The 26,549-nt window shown below is 43.1% G+C and overlaps 1 protein-coding gene across 3 annotated transcripts; it reads right to left on the bottom strand.

Moving 5' to 3' along the window:
* Positions 1–229: 229 nt before the first annotated feature.
* OTULIN (OTU deubiquitinase with linear linkage specificity) lies at positions 230–24,409 on the bottom strand. 3 transcript variants are annotated; one of them, XM_080933596.1, is made up of 7 exons: positions 24,194–24,409; positions 17,325–17,401; positions 13,952–14,046; positions 11,102–11,245; positions 6,688–6,813; positions 4,192–4,461; positions 230–2,096 (listed from the first exon to the last, which is right to left on the bottom strand). In XM_080933596.1, the coding sequence occupies exons 1-7, from the start codon at positions 24,343–24,345 to the stop codon at positions 1,902–1,904; spliced, it is 1,059 nt and encodes a 352-aa protein (XP_080789722.1). In that variant the 5' UTR covers positions 24,346–24,409; the 3' UTR covers positions 230–1,901. The 3 variants fall into 3 exon arrangements, with proteins under 3 accessions (XP_080789722.1, XP_080789723.1, XP_080789724.1); XM_080933597.1 differs by lacking the exon at positions 17,325–17,401 and having other exon boundaries at positions 24,190–24,333; XM_080933598.1 differs by lacking the exon at positions 17,325–17,401 and having other exon boundaries at positions 24,194–24,326.
* Positions 24,410–26,549: the final 2,140 nt, after the last annotated feature.

Consider the following 26,549-nt stretch of genomic DNA (forward strand, 5'->3'; position numbering starts at 1 on the left):
TAACCATCTCAGATCACATTCACATAGACCCAAATTCTAAGGCAGTTACTAATGCCACCATCATGAATGCATGTATAAGTGAGCCCACAGGTACTGCACATCCACAGCCAGTGCAGGTGAGCAAGATCTGACATAAGACACAATACAGGGAAACTGTACCCAATAATATAACAAGAAAGAAATAAATATAAAGTTCAAGTTCATTTAAGAGTATATTGTCTTTAAAACGCAGCTTACCATGAGTCTTACCAAGAACATTTCAATAGTGATATAAGCCCAATGGTCAGCTTCAAGGTACTCAAAGGGCAGAGATCACTCCTGCTGGGAATTATCTAAACATTTCCAGTTTTACTTCCAAAACTGTTCAAACATGAATGGCAGATGTTCCCTACTATTTAATTACGAGCAACAAAATAAAGTGTCAAAGTCCACAATAAGTCATTATTTCTATTTTAATTTGTTGCTCAGGGCCTCCTCAGGTAAGGGTATCACAGCATTTCACAGTGACAACACAATGCCTCTCAATATAGCCACACGCATTCAGAACAGCATTTGATGCCTGCACTCTAATCAATAAACAATGAATGAAATGTGGTTATTTTACTCATGAGGCAATGGAAGAAATACTACAACAAGGGTCTGACTGCTTTTTATATCCTGAGTGAGCCTTAATTTTTATTGAAACAAAAATTTATATTTTAAAGGGTTATCTTTCCTCTCAAAACAAGTTGCTCATCATCTATATGAAACAGTTAAATTAAGAATCTTAACTATCATAAAATAAGTTTAATACATTAGGATAACATAACCAACAAATGTTGAACTGGTTCAGGTGCTACAGATGGAATCCTAGAGAAGGATGTGTCTGGTCCCCATGAACCAAGGCCACAGGCTATGTCCCTCAAGGGAAATAAAGGCCTCAAGGCAACCCATGCTCAGGGTATCTCCCCAGTGACCCCTGCCCAAGTCAGGAACATGGCTTAGGCCATGCAGACAAACCCATCCTAACCAGCCTGGCTGCCGCCTCCTAGCTGCAGAGCAGCTCCATTACCCTTCTGGACTGCTCAGCACATGCTTCTGCTCTGACATGCTTATCAGAAATCCCAGACAGTCAGCTGTGTCACACCCTGTCACAGGATAAGTTCCATGTGCTCGGCAGTACATGGCATTGCCAACATGAAAGGGGCGCCCACCTCTGAGCTTAAATGACAAGTTTTCATTCCACCTCTATAAACACTGGAATCACTGAAACCCACAGCCTCAGCAACCAAAGCCTAAACTCCTCCCCACTCTCTCCTGAACCTCTTCCCAGCCTTCAAAAAACCTACTCTGGGACCCCGTTCTTAGTCTTCTAAGAAACAGTCTATTTAAAATACTGTTAACTGGCATATAAATTCACTACCCATCCCTCCAAAAGCAAATAGGCTATCAAAAGATACTGTAACTACTCATCCCAGGACACTACCATTTAATCGTATTTCATAGGAAGAGCAACAATGAGACCCATCACCACCATTTCAAAAAAAGGAATAAAAATAAAAAAACAAAACTACTGTTTTAAAAAGAAGTAAAAACCAGTTTTACCGTCAGAACTTTCATTGGACAGATTCTTTCCAAACAGTTTCCTCTGACCCAAAAGCATGTGCCTTGTGGAGACATAGTCTGCACCTTCCAAAGGCACGCGCTGGAGCCTCCAGTGAAACACACTGCATAACAGAACAGTGAGTGAAGACTTGGCTGATTAACTCTCATTAACAACAGCTAGTCTTCAGAACACACGGTCCAAAGTTGGCTCCAGGGGCCCGAGAGTTCTCCCGGATTGTCCTTGGAGACCTGCAGATCTGAGGCCCCCAAAGAGGAGCTGCACACGTGCATTACTTGGCTGTTCACATGTGTGTCCCTCACAGACTTGTCTCCTCACACACTCTGACAGGGATGTTATAGTGCCGGTCATCCTCAGCTATAAGGGTCACCGTGGGCCAGTCCTTGGGGGGATCAGTGGGATAGACTGTGATGAACTCCTCGGTGTTATACTTGGACAGCCGGTACACCTGGATGGTATGGCGGACAGCATAGGCAAGAAGGAACATTTCAACCTGGGAAGGAAAAGGAAATGAGTGCTCTGTGGGACCCACAGGGAAAGACGGGCCCCAACACCAAGCTGCACCCACTATCCCAGACAACGAGTGGCAATGGCTTAGCTGCAAACATTCTCCTCCCCTTTGAACCTAGTCAAGGAGAAGGGTTATAAAGAATGGAGTACATATCCGCTAGGGTCTTTTACTTGGAACATAAAAAACTTAATGTTAATTTAATAAAGTATATAGTAAGACATCAGTTTAAAATTGAACAAAGTATTTGGAAGACATTTCTCCAAATACGATTAATAAATGGCCGATGACCACATTAAGTCATAGCCCTTAAAAGAGAACAAACCAGAGCCATGAGTATTTCGTACCCGTGAGACTGTATACAATCAAAAAGACAGAGAGGAGTGACCGTGAATACAGGGTTTCCTTTGGGAGTGATGAAAACGTATGGAGACTGAAAACATACTAACCGTCAATGAATCAAACAGTTAAATGGTTGATTCATGGTCTGTGAACTGCAACTTGGTTTTGAAAAGACAGTGAAACCATCATGAAGACATGGAAATGACAAACTGCTGTGGGAATGTAAAGTGGGCAGCGGCTTCTCCTTTTCATCTTTTGGTGATGCAAGGGATCAAACTCAGGGCCTGTCCATGCTATGCAAGTGTTCTGCCACTGAGATACATCCTGCATAGTAGTTCTTCAAAACGTCACAACACTACCATCTGCCCATAGCGATTCTGTTCTTGGACATATACACAAAACAAAACGTGTACACACATGTACACAAAACCCTGCCAAAGAATGTTCACAGCAGTTAGGAGGAACTACCCAAACACACACCAAGCTGATGATGAGTGCACAGATAGGACACTGCCATACAATGTCATTTTACCTGGTAAGAAAAAGGAAAGAAGGCCCAATATGTTCAAAACATAGTTGGATCCTAAGACATTATACTAAATCAAAATGGCAGTCATATTGATTTAGAGTGTATGATTCCATTTTGAAGACTGTCCAGCAGGCAGATCTATACCCAGGAATTAGAGTATAACCGCCTAAGGCCAGAGGAAGGAAGCCTGACCTCTGTCGGCTTTGGACGTCATTACAGAGCTCCAGCATGGTTTAAGACTGAACTGTACTGGTGCCTTTAGAAGGATGGGCTAATGGTGTCTTAACAATATTTTTAAAGAAGCTATTTTTAAAAAGAGAACTCGCACTGTAGCAGAGCTTGCTGGGTTTTAGAACGGACTAATTTCAGTCTAGTGTGTAGCACAAGTCCTCCTAGACTCTGCTACAGTTCAGGAGTCAAGCAGCTTACATCCTAAGTACAAAGAGAGTTATTGTAAGTCATCAAATATTTCTACCCTAGTAATAACCACCACAGTCTTTTCCTATTTCTTACACCTTAAACAAAACACCAGAATAGGTTTCATAGATTTCTATCTGCCTGAAAGACTCATAGAAACAAACTTGACTCTCTATTCCTTGAAGCATCTGTCCTGGTCCTTAGGTCTTTTCAGGAAGAGGTAGGCACAGGAGTCCAAGTAGAAAGTAGCAGGTTAGATGCAGAGTCTTAATGTTACTTTAGTTGCTAGCTCATCACAGGCATGCACACAGAGTGTTAACATATTTTACAAATTATTTTAGCATCCTAGAGAGTCAAGAGAACTAATCTTATCCTTCTTCACTTTGCAAAAGCAATCCTGGGACCATGTAAGGGTCAAGACTAATAAATTATGTCCATAGTCTTAGAAATGTCTCCCTTGAGTAAGTAACAGATTTAGTGACTAGCTTATGACAAATCAAATACAGAATAAATAAGAATGTATAGCTTTTTCCAAACCAAGAGCAGACCTGTGGAAAGGCCTGTGCAGTGAGGAACTGAAAGACCTCCTGCTACCAACAAAGATGTAGGTTTTCCGCCAAGAGTTATGCAAGTAAACCCTCCAGCCCCAGGAGCGTAGCCTTAAACGCCATGACTGCGAGCTCATGAGACACTGGACCAGACTGGATAGGCTGCTCCTGGACTGACCTACAAGTTTGCGGACCCCTTGGATGCCTAGCATAGGGATAAAATATTCTCCAAGACACAACTCACCTGTTCAAGGCCACCAGTGTGTCCCACCTGGTTTAGGTGGTTCCTCAGGAGCTGTTCGGGGTCATTTGATGTGTCTCGGGCAAACAAGAGCACAGAGAAAAATGGAACTTCCTTTCCCTTCTCCTTGTCATCATACAGCTGGATGGCTCTGTTTAGCATTAGGAACTTCACAGCTTCATAGAGGCTGCGCTCCTCCTCCTCATTTGTGAACAGCTCATCACAAGCTGTCTGCCTCGCTTCAGCAGTCTCCATAGCAGCCAGGCTTACCCACTACAATACAAAGTTGTCACCATTAGAACTGGTGTTCTGAAAATCCCCGGTATACTTCTGTCCCATGATTACAAGACGGTTTTCAAAATAAAGGACCATAAGCAACATGTCAATATGAACAGCTTCAAGTTCTCACCAAAGGAACAGTGTTCCTCAGACTACTGATTAGCTTCTTCTCTTGTTAATGTGAAGTGTGACACAAGGGGAGACATGGGGATGTGAGGCAAATGCTGATCCTCTGCCTTCCCAAACAACGAGACAAACACCAACAGCCAGACAGCTGACAGAGAGCCTGTGCGAGAGCTATCAAACAGCGATGACTGCTACACCTGAAGGTTTTAGAAAAGCCTCAGAAACACACAGACAGCCTCCAAACTGGACGACTGCCAAGGGAGACTGTGGGGCCTCCTGAATATTGGTTTATTAAACTTACCCATAATGTCTTAAAAATATACATGAGTGTCTAATCCATAAATCCAACCAGGAATTCTTGACTACTAATTAAAAATCGAGGTTTCCACATAACAGGCAAACTCTTTAAATGAACAAGAAAACATTGTAAATATGTGTACTGCTAAGCTACCGTGAAAAAAGAGATGTCAATTTAAATACTTAGGAATAATTGCTAATTAGCATTGCTTTCAAAAGCCAGCCTGAATTTTAAAGCTGAGAAAGTGTAGTGATTCTGACTACTCAGAACTCTCCAGTGCTTAGCAGCTGGACTATGTTGTCATGCCTCGTATTTCTAGAAGCAGACAATGGTACTAGCTAGGACAGAGTCACGATGCAATTAATATCTGGCTTTTGCAGGGTGCAGTCCCCTTATCTTTAGAACAGAGGTGACCACAGCCGTCCCACTTTCTTGGTTGAAAGGTAGAGGATCGCAAGCAACTTTTAGTGCCAAGTATGACAAAGAAGTTCCAACGGCTGTTCCCACCAATTACTGAGCAACTTTAATGTTACTGTTACTGTAAACTGGCATCACATTCACATTCCCCCAGAGGACAGTCCAACTACAGTCAACATATATGATAATAGAAAAAACCTAAAACTTGAAAACGACAACTTACAGCTAAGCTGACAAACTCAGCAGTCAGAGTTACTGCCTGCCTTCATCACTGCAGCAGGACAGCAGCTTCTAGCCCTTAACATACACTCCAACTGGCGAGGAAATCGACAGTGCCCTCTACCACAGGAAGGGAGAACTACGCACACCAGACCACAGGAGATGACAGTACCAAGCTATCTGAACTATGCCAGACAACTCTCAGGACAGTTTCAAAAGACAAAGTTACTAAATCTACTTACTGGAAAAAGTTTTAAACACATATGGGTATACTTTTAAAAGGTAAGAATAACTGGAAAGAACTTCATGAATATAGAGTAGTCACAGAATATCAAGCAATGGGGATAGATGAGAAGGTAGATCACAGTTAAGAGCGTTTGCTGCTCTTAGAGGATGCTCATGTTGGTGCTCACAACCACCTCTAACCTCCAGGAAACCAACACTCTTTTGGCCTACACAGGTACCAACATGCACAAGTGCACATATACACATATACCTACAAGTTAAATCAAGCAATCAATCAATCTTTTAAGAAGGAATATGGACTAAATGATAACCCTAAAACTTACAAATATGACTTAAAATAAAAATTATATTTATTAAAGTTTCTTTGGAAGAAAATTAAATGTTACCTGAGATACTTATATATCACACCACCTCCAAGAAAACAGAATGTTGGTGTTTTTCCATTTGACCCAAAAAAACATGAGAGAAATTAATGTTCTTTTAAAGTTTGCTTTTTCAATGTGTGTGCAAGTATGTGTGTGCACAGGTATAAGGGTATTATATGTATATCTTGCATATGGTGACTGTGGTCTGTCACTCATTAGTCAGGTCAGTAATCCTCAGGGATCCTCTTGTTCCCTGCTCTCCATTGCTGGGGCTGTAGTCACATGCCACCATATCTGCCAGTTTTATAAAGTTCTGGGAAATCAAGCTCAGTTCCTTATCATGCACTTACAGACTATACAATTCCCTTACCCCAAAATTATTATCTGAAACCAGCAAATTCTGACCCTTAAAGAAAACCATAAGCAAAATATACCTTCCACCTTATAAAGTTAAAAAATAAATATAAATAAGACTAGAACACTGAATCTGCTGGGGCAACAAAAGAGAAAGCTTTACACTGAAGAGACAGAAAATTACGTGCATCAAACCTTCTTCCTTAGCAGGGCAAGGGATTCCTTAATTTTTTCAACCAGGTCCTCACTCTTCCCATCAAATTTCAGTCCAAGTTTCCACTGCTTGATCCAGGTATACTTGTTTATCAGCTTTTCTGGTAACTGGAATATTAAACAGAGATAAAGAGGTGTCAATATTGCAAGATAAGAGACAACCTAAAAGAAAGACACCACAAAGCCTTCATACCAAGCCCACCTTATTTCAAGAATTAATTCCTCCAAGTGTATCATATGGGTTGGGTTGAGGATAAACAATCTGAACATGGAAATCACAAACTCAAAGTAATGCCACATTGAAGGCTTTGAGGTTAAATGCTTTTGGTTCATATCCACAGGAGTCCAGCCCACAGGACACCAACCACAGGCAAGGACAGGCAAGGGGCAAATCTGCGGATTAGCTAAGGATAAGCCACACTGGGTCTTCATGGGGACTCTGGCAGCCTTACCATGCATTAGGATATGGCTGAACAAGGTGATTGTGAGCACAGAAGGCCATGGTAAAAATCAAAAGCTGCTCCTTTTCCTGATACAACAGTAAAGCCTGACTTCTGATATTTATAAACAACCCACTAAAAACACAGATCTGCCTGTTAAGCAACATTAACACACAAACTTCACCCACAGCATAAGATGGAGAAGAGGAGTCAGGCCCACAGCAGCAGGAAGGTGAGGGAGTGCTACCTTTCTTATGAGAGAGCAACAAGCAACTATCACGGTCCTTACTTTCTGTTCCTCTTCCTGGACTATTTCATTTGTCCCTACACATCATTAGAATCTGGAATCTGAAGGCCACACTCAATCGATGATAGCATGAGAAACTGTATCTTCTCAAGAGTCCTGGGTGTATCAGGATGAAAACCATAGACTTGAGCTGGGTATGGGCACATCACGGCACTGCTAAGATTTCAACTCTGAGGGCCAGTGAGATGGTTCAGGAGAAGAGGCACACACACACACACACACACACACACACACACAATAAACAAACAAATAAATGGGGGTACTGGAAATATAAAAGAGAGATTTCATCCCTGGAGCCAAAGAATCATATCCTTAACGCCCTGTGCTGAAGTTGTTTAATAGAAATTAAACAAGACATGTTCAGTTCCACTGGAACCTAAGACTCTGAGACTCTCAGTCTATGACAATCATGTGTAACTACGATGGCTTTTGTCTCTACATCAGTCAAGGGAAAAAGACATTTAGTCATCATATCTTATTGTGATAAATGACCATTTGCTTCACTCTTCCCATACCAGCCTGCTCTCCTGAGACATGGACAGGCAGTTTAATTGAGCTCAGATTTATCACCAGAATCTAATGTGCCCTCAAGTGGCAACAAAGTGAAATTACAACCTGGCTCCTTGTCCAAAGATGTCCATGGCGGGAGGAGAAAGATGGCAGCCCAGAGAAGAGCTGTGGGATCTGCAGCACTGGACAGTTACCTAAGGACCAGGTACAACAGCCAACTCAGCTACTCTCAGAAGAAACAAGTTAACTTCCTCATCTCAGTCACTGACTGGTCAGTCTGTTGGTTAAGTGATTTCCCAGCTCCAGTGTGTACACTTCCACAAGTGGGGATCTTAGAAAAAAGTCCAAAAATAAGACTTAGACAAGAAACAAGATTAGAGGACCAACAAGACAGCTCAGCAGGGGAAAGCACTGGCCACGTAAACCTGCTGTCCTGAGTTCAATTCCAGGATCCCATGTAAACGTAGAAGGTGAGCAAACTCCACAAAGCTGTCCTCAGACCTCCGTACACTCACTGAAGCATCCATACTCACTCACTCACAAACACACACACACACACACACACACACAAACACACACACACACAACACACATGCACACACATACAGTCACACCAACACGTTTTAACAAAAGTTTAAAGAAGCTACTAGAAAAGAACAATAGAGTTGGAATTATTTATTCAGAAGTAAATATAACTTTGAATGCTTTCATGGGTTACATGTGGGGTCCACATAAGTCACTATTCCTTTCTAATAGGCACACAGGCCTGCCTTCTTTTGGAGTAAGAGATGCAAGCAAGAAACAGGCTGTACATTTGAAGTCAGCCTAGTCTCCAGAGCAAGTTCCCAGACAGCCAGGGCTACAGAAAACTATTTTGAAGAAAAGAAAACTGAAGACAACAAAAGAGAAAGAGGAAGACTGAAGCAAGAAATGATGATGGTAAATGTTTAAGGATTACTAGGTAGCTTAAGCACATTGATTGTGACTGACCTAGAGAACAGCCTGTTTTCTCTAACAAATACCTATAATCTTGATAACACAGCAATTGCAAGTATCAAAAGCATCATCCCCAAAATAAAGTCACAAACAGCTTTAGTGTCTTTCTGTAGCAAGTGCTGGCACGGGTCTCATCCATTCAGACTTTACAAATACAGTACACTTAAAAACTAAAAAGCTCCTAACATAAAGGGTGAGGGACTATTCCAGCTTTGACCAGCTATGTCCAGGTTGGAGCTGGGATAATATACCTACAGTCAAACAAGCTGGATTCTGGACAGAAATGAGAACAAACAAAAAGCCTAGGCAGGACAAGAGCAAAGGAGACAGCTGCAGGTCAAGAGGGGCAAAGCTCAACTCCTACGCAGGAGAAGAACAAGGCCAGAGAAGCTGAGCAGCAGCAGAACAGAAGGCCCTGTCAGGAGTCATTCTCAAGCAATGACTGTTGAGCCTAGCTGTCTCCCTTTGATGCCTGGTGGCATTGAGGTCACAGAGTCTGAGCTAGTACCCTTGTTCAGTCAGTGAATCTCTGTCTACCCTTCCTTTCCTAGCACCTCAACATAGAGCTGGAGGTGGGGGTTTCACTCAAATCTTAGGAATAATAAAACAAACTGTCAAGAAAGATCCAAACCATGTTAAGTTTCTTCAGCAGATCTCAAGCAGAAGCAAAATCCAATCAGTGTGAATATTGATCTCAGTGAGTGTGCCTTGGAAAGGCCACTGGGCATTTAATAGTTTCTGTACATTACTCCAATTAGGTCAGGAAAAACCACAGGATCACCTCATCACCCCTACAAAGAACACATTTTAATACTGATAAAGATCAAACTCAACCTATCACTCTCCTGAACTGCCTAGCCCTGACCAGCTTCAAAGTCACCATCCTCCTGCCTCAGCATGAAAAGTGCTGGAGCTGCAGGCATGCAACAGCCCACCTTGCTTACCTGATCTGTTTCACATGTAGATGATGCTGCTTACCCAAATGCACCCTGTTTGCAGGAGGTATTGCTTTACTTTTCTGGGGTATGCTGTATTTGTTTAATTACTTAGGTCAGTATTTGCACCAACAACTCTTAGAGAGTATAAAAATCTAAAATTAGTATCAAATAAGCCCAGAAACCGAAAAAGCCTCACAAAGGTAAAAGCTCACAAGCATCAAACAGATTGGTACTTTCTTTGTTTTTAAGAGTATTATAGGCAAAGTCTCTCCTCTCAAAATAATACTATCTAAAAATAAATTAAAACTTCTTTCTTTAATAAGTTGTAAAACACATTCATTCCCTTTATTGGATGTGTTGAAAGCACACAGTCCAGGCCTGTGTAAGAAGCCCAAGTGTAAAGTTAGTCAGCATAGTCATCATTCACTGTCCGTAAGACAGGCTAAGTGCAACAGACACCTCTGTTACTCCTAGGGCATCCTTACTGAAAAGTGTTAGACCCCACAGGTAACAGCTCTGCCATGTTTACATCAGCCAGGCATGCTGGAATCCCAGCACTCACAGACTGAAGCAGGATTACCACATGTTTGAAGTCAGCCTGGGCTACAGAGTTAAGACTCTGCCCACCCTCATTTCCCCAAAGCCCTTCAACTCACATGCAAATAAAAAATAGCAAAGCCATGTTCACTAGTGCCAAGACTTATAGAACTTCCTTTTCTAAACTACACAAAACATCAGTGTGAGACCTTCTTGTATCAAGACACCTGCAAAGACAGATCCCAGGGACTTAAAGCACTAAGGATACCCAGGTTCAGGAAAGGCTTCTTTGTGTAACACTAACATCTCATCATGAACATATATTCATTTTGAACTGCCCCTAGAACCTGCATGGACTCCAATAAAAATTATATAACCTACTTCACAGAAGCCCTAAAATAAAGTCAAGCCTATGTGTTTTTTATGAATTCTAAACATCTGGTTTTTAACACGGCTTAAGTGTATTAAGTTTTGCATTTTTTTCTATTTGAAAATACTGATTATTTCTAGTCATTTTTTATACATATAAAGTCATCTCACAGGTGCAAACTGAACAAATCCACACACTGAAATCACGTTGCATATAACACCATCAGGCAACATGAGCAGAAGAGAGTCTTCTCACAACTTCCTGAAACACTGCAACTCAACTTCATGCAGCAACATACCAGTGTGAGCTCCAGGTCCTGCAGCCAGGGGGGCAGCTCAGCCAGCTGGCTCATGGCCTGGAACAGCGTGGCCCTCAGTGCACAGTAATTATCACCACGGACTCGCCTTATGGAAGTGAATTTCTGAGAAACTTCCTCATAGCCCTTGGGAGAAAACATCAAAGAGTTCAGATGATGGTTTCTGTCTTGAGATAGCAAAAGTTCCATCCCTGTGGGAAAAAAATGTCCTAAATCATTGGAAAATGGGAAACAAGAAAAGAATAGCTCAGTAAGGCATTCCAATCTCTGATTACAATTCCATTTGCCTTAAAATATTGATCTTTATGAAATCTCAGCATCTACAACAGTGATGGTTCTCAACCTTCCGAATGCTACAACTCTTAATACAGTTGTGGTGACCCCCCCCAACCATAAAAGTATTTCCTTGTTACTTCAAAACTGTCATTTTGATACTGTTATAAATTGTAACGTAAATACACACTATGCATGAGATCTGGTATGTAACCCCCAAGGGGGCTGAGACCCATAGGTTGAGAACCACTGACCTATAACAAATGCAACAGCCCAGCAGTAGCCATCCTCGCAGTCCCTTCCTAAGCACCTGAGGGAGCACTCGCTCACTGTTGACATTCGGAAAGCTTAATCTGTGGTTAATTATCCCAAATGCTTTAATAAAGGGACCGGGAAGGGGGACATGCAATATTTCTATCTCCAGTTTTAAAAATATACATACATCCCGAGTTTCCAAAGTATAAGGCACTAGGTATAAGTCACTAGGCAACATGCACAAACTTAACTGGTATATCCTACTATACTTGGTACTATATAGTCTCTTACTGAGTCTTGGCAGGGAAAGTATACTAACAAGCCACGATGGAAAACAAAGGTGTTAAATCAAGTGTGAGAAAATACAATCGAGAGGTAAAGTCACCATGAGATGTGTCAGGCTGCTGCTGGCTAACACGGCACACCGCTCTACACAGCACAGCAGCATGGCAGACTGACAGTCCAGGTCTGTTCTAACAGTCTCATGGCAAGCACTAGAGTGATGCACCACAACCTGACACACACACCACAGCTACGGCAGCAGGAGATCCAAAGCTTCAGGTCCATTATAATCTTACAGATCCGTAACTGTACTATTTCAGAGATGAAGCTAACGCTTGAAAAAATATTAATTTGGTTTTATAAACACTTCCAAAAAATATCCAAATCAAAACACAGGTAATTGGACAAATAAGGACTAAAATAAAATCAAGAATCCAAGTTGCTAACAGACAGTGGGAATGCTCAGATCACACCTCGACTCTTAATGAGGTGTTTCCATTTGATTACTGAATAGTGGAATCTTTCTTTCCCTGAAACCAATCTCACAGAGAAATGATTTTCCCATAAGTTCTAAAATATGGCCTATCTGGGTAACCTAAGTGTCTTCCGTATTGGCTTAAGACATAGCAACATTAACACCAACCTTTGGAAGAGACTGAGGCAACAAAGTGAAACTGTTAGAGACGCCACTCCTAGGGCAGGTGATTCCCTGCAGAGCCCTGGGTGGGAAGCTGGAGGCCCTGAGCAGGTGGCAGCATGAGTAGCTGACAGCCTCTGAAAACTGAGCCTTTCACCTTTGGCAGGAACTGAGAATCAAGGTATTCTGTGACTGAGTTCACACTGAACAATTAGGGCTAAAAGGCTGACAACTAGGGGACCTGAGTTGAACCCTAAAAGATAAGTAATATTTTTCTGAAATATTAATGATGATGATGATGAGGAGGAGGAGGAAGAGGAAGAAGAGGAGAAGCAGCAGCAGCAGCAGGTATGAGGGAAATTAAAATCTGAAGAACTTAAAATCCTTTCAAATGATTCTATCAAATACTATCAAATCTGGCTGGAGAAATAACTCCATAGTTAAGAGCACTGGCTGCTCTTCCAGAGGACCTGGGTTCCACTCTAAGCATCCACACAGAGGCTCATAATTACAGGTAACTCCAGTCTCAGGGAATCCAATGCTCTCTTCTGGCCTCTGCCCACACTGCACATACATGATACAGATACACATGGAGGCAAAACACCCATACAAATAAATGATAAAAATACAAAAGACTGGTCAGTATTTCTAAAACACAAGTAGTATATTCAAATTCAAAATAATAAATAATCCATAAAAAAAAAAAAAAGAAACTAAAAGTCATAACCTTAAGTACTAGGTAGAAGTTTGTCACTAGCTTAGGAACAGTCAAACAGAAACAGTGTCACATGGTTCCCCTACTAATAAGGAATGATGCACGGAGAACATTCTGCAGATAGAGCCCATAGGGTGTGCTGCAGTTCCAATACCATGTCACAGTCTCAGAGGCTATTCTAGGGCTGCCAGCATATGCAACAGAAGGAAATAAAGGTACCTCCTGGCACACCTTACGTGAAGGAAATGGTTCAAATCCCTCAGCAGAGAGAGTACAAGAGGATTCGATACCTAGGACTTAGATGCATGTGCAGAAGGTATAAAATCGCCTCTGCCTATCCTTGAGGTCTGTACGACACCAGATAAGAAGGGCACTCCCAACTGCCCCAAACAGAACCACCAGTGGCTGACTCTACTCGCCACAGCACAGCTATGTGTTCTTCAAAGAAATGAAGTCACTAAACAACTGATGTTGCTTCTATATTAGTACTATGACTCCAAACAGGTCCTTATCTGTGTGGCCTGTTTCCTCATCTCCAAAATTAGAACACTAAATATTTATAGTATTGTCTTATTATAGCAGTTGTCTTAACCAATGTCTGAAAACATCCTATGATACGTAACGCATGAAGCCGGTTTGAAGAACTTCAGTAGGTGCACCTTGGCCGTACCTTTTTCATACAGGTGGCTTTCTGAGTATTTCCTCTCCACTCTTTTTTGCAGTAGTCCATAATATCCATTTCAGGAGCCACACTTAACCTGGGTTCTGTTGAGAAATCAAAATAGCAACGATGAAATGAAACAAGTAATCAACAAAAGCGTAATGGAAATAAAGTATTGCTTTCCAGGGCTTGAGGGGAGTCTTCTCCTTACGCCTTACTTTCTCTATTTTAAAAATTCCTGAATCTTCCTACTGCCCATGGGTCTAGCCTACGCCACCTCCATAAACCAAAGGTCTCCTAATGGTTCTCCTATGTCACCACAGCATCCAGACCATTCTCCACACAGCAGCTAGTCAGGCTGCTCATTTCATCCTGAGTCAGGTGGCAGTCCTTCCTCACATGCTCTGAGCTGCAGGAACCTCCCAGCTCACACGCATCTGACCCACAGATGTCTGTGAACATATGAACCAGGCAAAGTAGTTCCATCATCTTTTTCATATCTATTAGACAGAAAAAAAACACCTAATAAAAATTCCACTTACTATTTACCTAAAAGACTGTAGTCTTGTTATAAGCCAAAAAGGGTCAGAGCACTCAGTGCTGGTTAATCTACAAGCATCCTTTGATGTCCCCCAAAATTGGTACAACGGTACAACTCAGGATCAAACAAATGTTATGGTTTTATTTAAAAATGCCTTTAGATTCACTTCTCCCCCCAACACTGTGTGTGTGTGTGTGTGTGTGTGCACGTACTGAGGATTGAACCTAGGGCCTTAAGTAAGACATTCTTGATTTTGTGGATGAGATTTGATTTCTTGATATATGCTTTTGATTATGTGTATGTGTGCATATGACAGTTTGCTATTTCAAGAAAAAATCAGGGCAATTCTCAGGTTCATCTTGGCTTTTTTTTTTTTTTTTCTTTTTTTAACTGTTAAGGATACAGATACTAGCAATTGTTTTAGGAAGTGAACCTAGAAACACATACATAGTGTTTCACTCAATTTAACAAATTTTCCCTAATGTTCTAACCGTGCCAAGCACTGCCCAGGAATGGAGATATGAGGGAGTGAGGACAGGACTCAGCCCCAGTGGATGGTGCAGACAGAAGAGGAAAGAGCCGCAAGCACTTACAAGCCACAGCATGGTAAAAGCCAGTGACCAAGGAACACCAAAGCCTCCCTAGAGTTTAAGGAGTGCAATTTGTTTTTAAGTAAGCTGTAAAAACTGTCTATTCAAAAAACTACCTCATTGTTCACCATTTCTCAGAGAAAAAACAACTTTTTACAAAAGGTACATAATCCATGCACAGATGTCTATGTGGAATACATTGTGACTAACCTAGAAGTGAAAACCACCACTGTTACAAAGCTAGCCCTAAAGAAAGACTCTTTATCTTTGAAATTCAAAAGATAAGTTTTGGAGTCTTAGAATAAGGAAGTACTCACAAGTATCTGCCTTTTTATTCACATCCCCCACAAACAGGAAGAACTGCTAACATTCAGTCAGGACCCTTCTGGGCCACAAGTTCTTGTCAGGGAGGGGTGTCAGCCTAGGGAGAAAGTACTTTACCAGCAGAGAAAGGGCTTCCAGACAAGAAGTCTTCCTTCCTGTCTTCTCTGCTGTCCTCACTCCCAGACACACTAAGACCTGAGCCCTGGGTAGGGCTGGGGAATCCACCCATCTCAGATCACAGGGTTAAGGCTGGCCCAGGGGTCAGAGGTGTGCACGGTAAGAGGCTTGGAGAGATGAAATACATGCACAGCTACAGCATACTGTCACCTGAATCCCACTGGGTGTCTGTGTGCAAGGACACCAGCAGCTAATCTACAGGCATCCTTTGACGCTAACTGGGCTTGGAGATGGAGGCATAGGATGAGGCACTGCCTGACCTCATCAGCCCACTGGGTACGACACCCTCCATCTAACTGCAAACTATACAGGCTCCTATTGCTGCTTCAAGAAAGAAAACTATTTCTTTTGCCAAAACCAAAAAAAAAGAAGAAAAAGAAAAGAAAAAAAAATTAAGGGAAGTAAAACAACCAGTAAGCAGACACTTAGATAAGTAAGCTTCAGTCATTAAGCACCATGTACGTAACAAATATCATAACCAGACCTCAAAGGTAAGAAACAAAACCAGGATTCCTCCGCAACCTGGAGCTTTCAGAACAGACTAGCACTGGAATATCAAACTTCTTCTACAACAGGTCTGGTAGAAAGTCACCAGGGTTTTACAACTACTCAGCTTGCATGAAAGCTACCAAGTCAAACGTAAACTTAAAAGTTCCACTAGAACTTTTATTTACAAATTTGGATAGGTCAAGGTGTGGAAAGCCTTTATGGAGCTAATTGAGAGAGATGTCTTTTCACTCACAAAAAGGATCACAACCTTCTTACTGGTCTCAGTAAGCACTCTGTGCTGTACTTTGGAGGAAGCAGAGCTCCTACAGGACACTCAGGAAGGCAGTAAGCTCAACAGGACTGAGCTCTGAGGAGCACTGTGAGACTGAAACTGCACTTCACCACTCGCTAAAAGGCTCAGACTCCATGTGAGAACAATGCTGGCCAGAAGAAGAGCAGATCAAAGCCAAGCCTTGGAAGTGGGAGAGGAAAACAGGAGGGTCTACAGCATCATCAAATGCTGAGTAAACAGTAGAGCATGAGAGCTGAATAAGCCCAAGCAGCAGTCTGTGTCCTGAGTAACTTGGAGCAACCCAGCCATGAAGACTGGGCATCCTATGACGTCCTAAGGAGGACTACAAAACATCCTGCTGGCTTCATAGCGGACAATGGACCAGCTCTGGAGGAAGAGTCAGAAACCATTATCAAAACCTTACGCTTTTGTTAGCCATTAGGGACAGAAGCCAGTTCTAATGGTGAAGCAGAACGTTCGAGCCACACAAGCATGAGAGCACCACTCAGCTCTACTCAGCCTCTCACAGGCCTACCTACGAAGGAAGGACACACACAGGTCAGGGAGCCATAGCCAACAGCAAGTTCACACCAGGAATGAGAAGACCAAGCCAGATAGGGCAATACAGACTGCACAGTCACACAGTGACTGGTGTTCTCAAGCACATGGTCATTCTGCCACAGTTGTTAGATGCACCTGGCCTTCTGCAAGGATATGTGTATGGCTAACTTCTCAAAACATCTTGCAATTGAAAATGACAAATGTGTTCAAATCCAAACTTACAGAATGTAAAGAAACAGTCACAGTGCAGGGCAGAGCCTTCCCTACGTCTGTTTCGGCTTATGGAACAGACTGGATGTATAAAAGGACTGTAGGAATTACAGCCGCATTTCATGAAAGTGGATGTGCTGTTCTAACTAGGTTTTCTATGTACAAGAAAGTCTACAGATAAAACAATTCCACACATACCTGATATCCCTCTTTCATGTATTAGCAATTCTTTCTCCTTTTCTATTTCATCTGCAGCACGGTACATGTCCTCCTCGCTGAAATCACACCAAAGTAGATATTTTCAAACTCTTGTTGCACTGACATTTCCCACTGTGTGACAATATATAGCTGCTTACGAATGCTGTGACATGGAAACTTAGCTGTCTTCACATAGAGGACGCCACGGTGATATCTACGGTCCTAGCATCTCTACTGCAGCACTTGCTTCCACCTCGGAATCGCTTTAGGTGGGACATCACTTTACATGACCAAGGTCATTTCTACTAAAATCTACTGGCAGGCAATGACTCCTCCCTCTATGTTCCAAGAAGAGAAACAGTGCTGAGAGAAGCATTTACACAGAATGCCGACTTTTATAACATATTACAAGTAAATCTGACAGCAACTACTCTGAACACGAAAACAGAAAATCGACTACAAGCCCCCCTAAGCTAAAATTCCTCCTCAAGGTTTCTCTGGTTCCCTCACCAGCAACCAACCCAGATACTGCTATGTTCCCACATGCTTTAATGGCTACCACTAATGAACAACTTTTTAAAGAATATAGTCACTTCCTAATGTGTCTTTTTAGTGAACTGGTAAGTATTAGGAAGGGGGGTAAAATTCTAGGCAAAGACTATGGCTCCCACTCTGAAAATGCCTCCCTTTCCTCGAAGTTCTAGCTTGGCTAGAACTGCCCAGCATGTTCCAACTTTAGTATTAATCCTAGCACCTTGAAAATAACATTCACCCCCAAAATGACGATAAAGGGGACAGACACAAACTATGTATGTGAAAGATCAGTAGGAAGCAGAGGGGAATGGTACAAGCAAGGAGACCCTGGATGCTGGAAAGGCAACTATGCGAGGCAAGCTAGGAAGCCAGGGGGAAGTCTAAGGCTCAGGGACTCTCCGCATTTCCCATGACACCACCCCATCTTCACAGCACCCTGGAGAAAGAGAAGCTTCACAGAATGGAATCCAGGAAGGAAGAGGTGCCAGGCTTATATACAAGTAACCAAGTAAGCAAGGACTTCTGCTTCCAATCTCTTCATCCTTGGACATGGCCTAGCAGACAGAGCTAGGAGAAAGAACAGCCTCAGGAGAGACAGACAAAGGGAGGTACAAGAGCAAACTGCAGAGGGAATCTAACAAAAACCTTATGAAATCATCCAGTGTGTCCCATGTATGAGAGAACAAATGTCTAAATCTGCACCTTGCGGATGTGGTAGTATGTGCTTATAATCCCAGTACTGTGGGATGGAGATCTTGGTAGCAACAACCTGGAGTATAGAAAGGACTTGTCATTCATATATGTATATATGAATGTCCCTTACACACCCCTTCTCCAACATGGATTTGATTATTCCCCTATGCACTACTCAGAATTCAGTCCAAACACTTAATCAAAACTACCCTGCACTTTTACAGGTGATTTGCTACAGGCATTGTCTTGTCCCAATGGACTCAGAATCCTTTGCTAACACGTCCTGAAACATGCTTCGTGGCACACACTGTATAGGGAGCAGCAGTTACTGTGGGTACCCAGTCAGACTGAGGTTAGCTGCTCTTCATCCCAGCCCTTATTACCTTCATGTGCAACAGTTCCTGGGGTGTTTACTTCACAGGAGTGCTATAAAAAAGACATTTAAAGTAACAAGTACTCAAAGTTCACTACTATTGCTTTTCATATATTCACCAATGTGAAGAGTACTAATAAACAAGCTGCCTAGTGCTCCTCTCTTGTCCTTGTTTTCTCTAGTGTGTATGTATAGGTGTTAGCAGTGTGATGGTAAGAGAGCAAGTATATAATCCAGTGACATTGCAAGCAAAAGGCATGATGTCACTCAAAGAGCTTGTGCCAAAGTTAAAAGCAAACAGATGCATGGGGACAACAGATCAAAAGCCAAAAATAAAATATGACATGTTTTCATTCTTCTCTCATAAACTTAATAACATCTGTCAAACCAACAATTAGACCTATCAGAGAAACTCTGGTCCTCGAAAATAGTCATTGAAACAAATCACTTTCTTAATATATTTAATTCTCAGAAGCTGTCTTCAGACAACACTTCCCCAATCTTGCCTTCAGTTTTCTCAGCTTCAGTGAGAAGGCTGTGTGATCTGTGGTTCCTCTTCCAGCTAAGTCCTAACCGCCTATGACACATTTGCATTTCAGGCAAATTCTGTGGCCAGCCTGTATGAGCATTTGGCTCCTCTCTGCCCCCTCACCACCCAGTGCCTAGAGAAGGAAATCCAAACAGTCACTTTACAAACACAAATGCACACGGGGTAACAGGAAAAGAAGCCAAAAAAGGACAGCGGAGAGCTGTGTGCACAGGGCAGGCAGGACATAAAGAGCAGTGACTCGGGACACAGTTCTCACAAGAGGAGCACAGCGGAAGCCAAAGAGCCCACCGCGTCTGCCAATCACTTCAGCAACCAGAGATCTCACGCAGCTCCCTGGACCCGTATTTGTTCCTTTCCTTGGCTACCAGAGGTGAGCTGAAATGTGAGCCTTCAAAAATGACCCCAAAGCTGTGTGTCCTTGGAGAATAGATGAATGCCAACTTTGAGTAATGAAGGTCAACACAGTCAGAAAGGAAAGCATGTGAGAGCCAGGATGAAATATCCATCCACCTAAGGTAACCAGGAACCATAACAATTAAAATGGCTTCACTTGAACTTGTCTTGGGCAGTTTTGTTCTATTGTCCACATGCGGTGTTAGAGCTACGCTGGGAATGTGGAGCTGGAGAGGTCTGACCTCTTTTTTTAATGGGAAGGAAAGACAATGAAACAATACAAGGAAAGGGGTATTATCAGGATAGAGTGATCAATGCTGACAGAGCTAAAAGAATGGCAACTTCTACTGGGAAAGACATGTAAAACTTCTCTCCTATAAGACATGACAGCTAGAAGATAGTAATGTGAAAAATGACTCCATGTCCAGACATGCTACTTACACTTCAACTGTACAGCTAAATTTTAAAACCAAAATGATAATAATTCTAACTAGAAATCTCCTAGTAGCATCATGGCATTATTTGGAAGAAATCTGTTTTCAAGTTCCCAATAAATACTACTTACCCATTTTCTCATAAGCTAAACTACTCTATTCTGAGGCCACCATACCAAACTGAGTAAGCTCTAGTGCACACTAAATTATAACTAGTACCTCTTACTGTGTTCAGAGAGCTCCATATCAACAAAATTTAAAGGTAGATGTGTGTGTGGTGGGAGGGGGATTGAGCTAGGGTCTTATGAAGATGAGGCTGGCCTTGAACTCCTAATCCTTTTCTGACTCTGCCTTTGGAGTGCTGGCATTACTGGAATGGACTACTAAATCCAGCTAAGACTTGTTTGCAAATGCTTACTAGCAGAAACAAAATTATATTATTTCAAAAAAAAACTGTAAAATTAAAGGCAGAGCTCAGTGAAGCAGATTTCTATGAAGTCATATTTTGAATTTCTGATTCAAGTCATGAATTGAAAACAACCAATTCTAATGTATACACCAGCTTACAAGACAATACGTTTTTCTTGCTTTAAAGTAGTCTTTATTTTGATGCTTACTATTTTATGTGCATGAGTGTTTCCCTGAATGCATATCTGTATGCCATGTCTGTGCCTAGAGCCTGAGGCCAGAAAAGTATGCTGAGCCCTCTGGTACTGGAGTTACAGATGGTTGCCAGCTACACTGTGTGGGTGCTGAGAACCTAAACCAGGTCCTACACAAGAGCAGCAAGTAGGACTAACCTACTAGTCATTTGTCTAGCCTTCAAAATAGTATCTTAGTAATGAGACAAGACAAGAATGAGAATGTGGAATTAGCTCTCTCTGTTCAGGTCTGAACTGGAATCCTGCAATTCAGATTTAACTCAGTCTATCCTAGAAGACTAATGGCTCAGGCAGTATTAGTAAAATGGAGTCAACCAATGCGACACCAACATGTCTTCCCACACGGACACAGAAAAGTAAAGACCACTCAGCCTAGCCTTTTTCCAGTTTTGGTGGCTGCAGAGAGGGTAAACAACACAGAACATGCAGGAAAGTACCAGCACCTAGGCCAAAATTCCACCCACTTCTGCAAGTGGACTTTCCATGTCCAGCTCATGCTGTTCCACGTGACTTCCAGAAGCACGTAAGGACAACATAGCTGCCCTCAACAATGAGGTCCGGAAACATCCTGGGTGACTCCTGAAGTGGGCTCTTCCTTGGCTGAGGAAAGGAGAGGAAGTCTACATTCCCACAGTTATACATGCATTCTCACCCACTCCAGGATCTCGGCTGGCCAAGGATGAAAACAGCATAAGAGGGGGGTTGGCAATCCCTGAAAAAAACCTAGCACTTACAGAGTACTCACAGACCCTTTAAGAATCTACACCTTAGCTTAGAAACACACATTTGCCCTCAGTCTCATAGGGCTTCAGACTACTGGCACACCTCCACACAAGAGCACCCCACCATGAGTCTCAGAGTAAACTCCACTTCCATCCTCAAGCAGACTGAGGAGGTGCATAGGTAGTCTGTGACTTCCCTAACCATTTCTGGTTTGGCCACATCCTTGAAAAAGATAATGCGGTATGACTGTTTAAGGCTTCCCCATAGGCATAGCAGAAGTCAAACTTGAAAGGAGGGGGGAATGAGCAGAAGATAGAACAAAAGAGACCTTGCACAAAGACAATTAATCTGGCCTAGTGTAAGGCCTCTTTAAACGGGATCCCAAGTTTTCTTGTGAGCCATCCCTTGGGACTTATGCAGCAGGCAGTGTATACTTGTGGCTTCGGTGTCCCTCTTCCCCACTTCTTACCCGTGTGAAATGCAGTGAGCTTATTAAAAGGAAATTAGAACAGCTGTGCTAACCCTCCAGGGTCACATCCCAAGTAAGTACACAATTCACCTGCAGATTGCCTAGGACTTACATTCATAATTAATCTTCCCTTAAATATAATAAAAACTACTCCATAGTATATTTCAAATCATACCCAGTCTTATTAAGGTCCCTATTTTAAGATACAAATATTTTCAATAACTCTGAGTGGAAAGAAAGGCCTCACCCAGAGCCTAACACAGATTTTAAAAGCACATTCTTAACAGTATAAAATATATACCTAAACTATTAAAATGCATATATCATATATGCACATATCATACCGTCTATTATGTACTGTTATGATACAGGACCCTAAGAAAGCCCCACAGAGAGAAACTGCCCAATCAACTACTCATAAGGCTGATTCAGAAAGACAGATGGCTAGCGGTGTGAGGTATCAAACAACATTTGAGTTATACTAGCCTCATTTTCCCATCTGAAGAGTCAAGAGAGAATAGGATAATTAAAGCCAAAACAGGCAGTAAGGAAAAAAGAAACTGAGCTAATAACTACAAATTACAAACATGGGGGTGGGGAGTCTGCTGGCCTTATAAACCCTGCCTCTCCGCCCAGTGTTGCTGAGGTCGTCCGGAAGAAGGGGCTGGGGTGGGGGAGGCTCAAGAAATGTAGTCTTAAAACCTACCTGTGTCTCCCTGGCTCCCTGCACGAGGTGTGCCTGCAGAGTGCACCTGCTTCCTCAAGTGTGAGCTTACAAACCTAGGTTTCAGCTTTAAGACTAACAGCAGTGTGAAGACTCCTTCCCTCTGAGGTCCTTCCCCCAGGGTGTTCGCAGGAACCACACCAGAAAACCTACCAAACAACTGTGTGTGTACTTTGGAGAATGTGGTTCTAGCCTCAAAAGTTCAGGTGTCTTTCAAGCCATCTACAATTGCTAGGGTAAGACCGAGCGCTAAAAAGGTGGGTCAGCAAGGAGAGGGCTCAGGGTAGGAAGGCCGGGGGTAGGAGCAGTTAGGAACCAGAGGAAGAGCAAAGGCAAGAGCCATCTCTAACCTAGACAGTTTCAACTTGGCAGCCACAGATTAGACCAACTCACACATGGCCCTGTATATGGAGTTCAATATAAAGAAAAACAGGTGTCCCTATTTAAGAATCAGGACATTTCCTTAAAAACCAGGGTATCTAGATTCACTAACTTCAGGAGACCCAGCAACTGCTGACCCAAATAAAGAGCTAAAAGCTCTCCAAGTCCCAAAGCTAACAGCCAATGTCACTAAATCTAATTGGCAGCCTAGCTCTGGGAGAAGGTGAAGGTCTCCTACTCTATCTTCCCCCAGTAGCCATTAGCTCATTATGCAAATTATTACCACATTTGGGGGCTCAATAAACGAAAGCGGTCGAAGACCCACCGCAAAGCACCTCGCAAAGGGGGTATTGGAGGTTATTTGAGGACCTTAACGGGGCTTCAAAAGTCCCCTTCTTAGGAAATTAAAAGAGCTCTAAAGGTCCACCTAGACACATCTTATGCTTTAACTTTTGGGTCAATAAGAAAATTGACTGTCAGGGCTTTTAATTTTGTGAGTCCAAAGGCGTCTATAACTGTGCCACGAACTCAGTAGACACCTCCAAACCCTGCGTACTGTAATCGCTTTTAACTGAAGTCTGTCCAACAGGTGGGAAACTTCAAGTGGGTGACATCGCGGGGCAGTTCTGTGGCTGTTACAGGGGCGACCTCACTTCCTCTGAGCTAGGTTAAAGGAAAAGAGCTGCAGGGAGTTAGTCGGTCATTAAATAAGCCTCTCCGGATTTTTTCCCCCCAAACTCCTAGTGCTTTTCCTAACTTTAGGGATGGGCAGCTGTCAAAAGCGGGAGTGGAGCGGCCTGAGTGACAGAGCTGTGACAAGGTCCGTACTCCGCCTCTGTCAAACTCGTCTCCTACTGCCCGGGGTCGCCGACCTGGGACCGAGGGAACCCACGCGGCCCCGCGCCCGCTCCCACGCCCGCCCGGCTCACTCACTGCTCGGCCGGGCATCGCGTCGCGGCCCGGGGCTGCGCGCCGACCGTCACCTTCCCGCCGTCCCGGGCCGCGGCCCCTGCCTCGCGCGCCGGCGTCTCCGCGCAGCCCGCTCCGGGCCACGCTCCGGGCTGGGGCATGGTTCCCCGACTCATCCGCGGCCACGCCGGGCCTTGCGGTCCCGCCGTCCCGAGCCGTGGCTGCGCAGCCCCGCACCTCGCGAGGTCCGCAGAGCGCTTCCGTAAGCGTCACTGTGGCCCGCCTCGCGACCTTTGACCTGCGTCGAGGGGGCGTGGCCAGAGGCCAGGGGCCCTGAGACGGGCGGGGCTGGGAAGGAGAGAGCACGCCTGCGTAGAGCGGACTGAGCCGCAGAGTTTGGAACGGCCGGCGACACGTGCCCACTGCGCATGTCCGGGTTCTGCTTGCTGGGGCGTCTCCTCCCACAGGGTTCAGAGGCCGGTGTTGGGGGTATTGGAGGTTATTTGAGGACTGTCGGCCAGGCGGTGTGAAGTTCTGGAAGTGAAGGATTCCAACGAATTAGAATGCCGGTTCTCCGTAAAAGTCGGGCTGGCAACAGTTCCTCAGTGCCAGCCTTCCGAGCCCACGTGGCCTTGGCCCAGGCTGTGGGGTTGTAGTTGAGAGAGCACAGCATTCTGTGTCATCTTGAATTATATTGTTTCATGTGATAGATTGTATTTAAGAATAAGCGCAAAGGGCTGACATCAACAGACTTCCAAGATCTGACAGTGGAGGCAAAAAGCCAAGGAGGTGTGGGTGAGTTAGTGGGCATGGTTCCAGGCAGAACCCAAGTATGGAGCAATGTCATGGCAGGGACATTTAGGAAGCCTGAAACCAATAGTTAAGATTGGAAGTCAGATCATAAAAAGCCAAGATAGATCGATAAGCTTGAACCTGGACTTTGTTGGGTTCTCTTTATGAGACCATGTATGAAAGATCACTTTTGCCTGCAGTTAAATAATAAAGGGTAGGGCCAAACTAATGTTTGGGTGAGGGGAGTACACTAGTGTTGAACATCCCACAAGCTCGACTGGCTGATTAACTTCCTTGATTATGGACAGCTACAATGTTACAGATTAGGAGCAAGCTGTACTGTCTTCAGTTTTCCTTAATGGCCATTTATTGCCAGTCTCGTTGTGACTATTAGGTAAATCCTTGGGATTTACTGACTCTTAAGCCCAGAATGACATAAGATCACACCTGAGACCTATAACAAACATTTCTACCATCTGCCTGCTACATTTTAGAAGTACCTTTGACTTACTGTTACTGTTCATTCTGTTACTATTTAAAACAAGGAAGCTGTTACGCTGGAGCATATTTGGGATAAGCCAAGTCTGTGTTCCTGAACTGTTGTGCCTCATATTTATTTGGCTTCAGAATAAACTGTCTAACTCCCTTTCAGGTGAGAGCTGTGTTCTTTGTAAAGACACCTGGCAGATAAATTTAGGAAGGTGGGGACAGAAGTATAAACTATAGAAAGAATGTTTGTCTTTTAAGACAAATAACTCCAAGGTGGTATCTTTTTTTTTCTTTAAAAGGTAAGAAAGAGGTGTGCTGAAAATGCAAATCACAAAATGATAAGCAAACTGGTTGTAGAATTTAAGGATATAGGATTGTAGTAGCTCATCACCCAGTTCCTGTCCATCTGGAACTTTCCAGTCTGACTACCGCAAAAGAATCTTTGTCTATGAAATTAGTCAGGTGATGTCATGTTGGATTAGGATGTCCTGTAGAGCTAATGGCTGGTGTTTTGGGAGGAGAGACTACAGAGTCATACAAACAGCAGAGGGAATAAGGCCGTGTGAGGAAGAAGACAGATTGAAGGGCCGTGGCTATAACCTAAGGAATAATGGAAGTTACCAGAAGCTAAGATAAAGCAAAAAAGGTTATTTACAGACTCTTTGGATAAAGTTCAGCCCTAACAGCAATCACATATCACACTTCAGCTTCCAGAACTTTAACTTTCTGTTGGTTACCCTCTGGCTTGTAGTATTTTGTTAGAACAATCCTAGGAAAGTAATGCAAGGGTCAAGGTGGAAATATCTAAAATTCTACCATGCTAAACATGTTTGCGATGAGTCTAACAAGTAAAGATCCTAGATTCAATGTTTTATTTTAAAACACAGAGTAGATCACGTTCTGTTATGTTAAACTTGGAAAATACCCACAAGGTGGGTTTGGGGATTTACTTTGAGACAGACGCAAGTAAAACTCTTATCTCTCACTTAACCTCCATCCACACAGAAGTACACAGACTACATGAAGTAAAAGTATGAGGAACACATGGATGTACCATAGGAACTGTCCAACACGAATGTAACATAGGAAGTAATCACAG

This window comes from Micromys minutus (genome assembly GCF_963924665.1).
Source record: "Micromys minutus genome assembly, chromosome: 20".
NCBI classification, from domain to species: domain Eukaryota; kingdom Metazoa; phylum Chordata; class Mammalia; order Rodentia; family Muridae; genus Micromys; species Micromys minutus.

Bases quoted from the DNA above. Each gene is read 5' to 3' on its own strand.
- OTULIN (XM_080933596.1), bottom strand. From the start codon at position 24,345: ATGAGTCGGGGAACCATGCCCCAGCCCGGAGCGTGGCCCGGAGCGGGC. The intron at 17,402-24,193 runs GTGAGTGAGCCG...GTGTGATTTCAG, and splicing joins ACGCGATGCCCGGCCGAGCA to CGAGGAGGACATGTACCGTG. The intron at 11,246-13,951 runs GTACGGCCAAGG...TTTTCTCCCAAG, and splicing joins AAGCCACCTGTATGAAAAAG to GGCTATGAGGAAGTTTCTCA.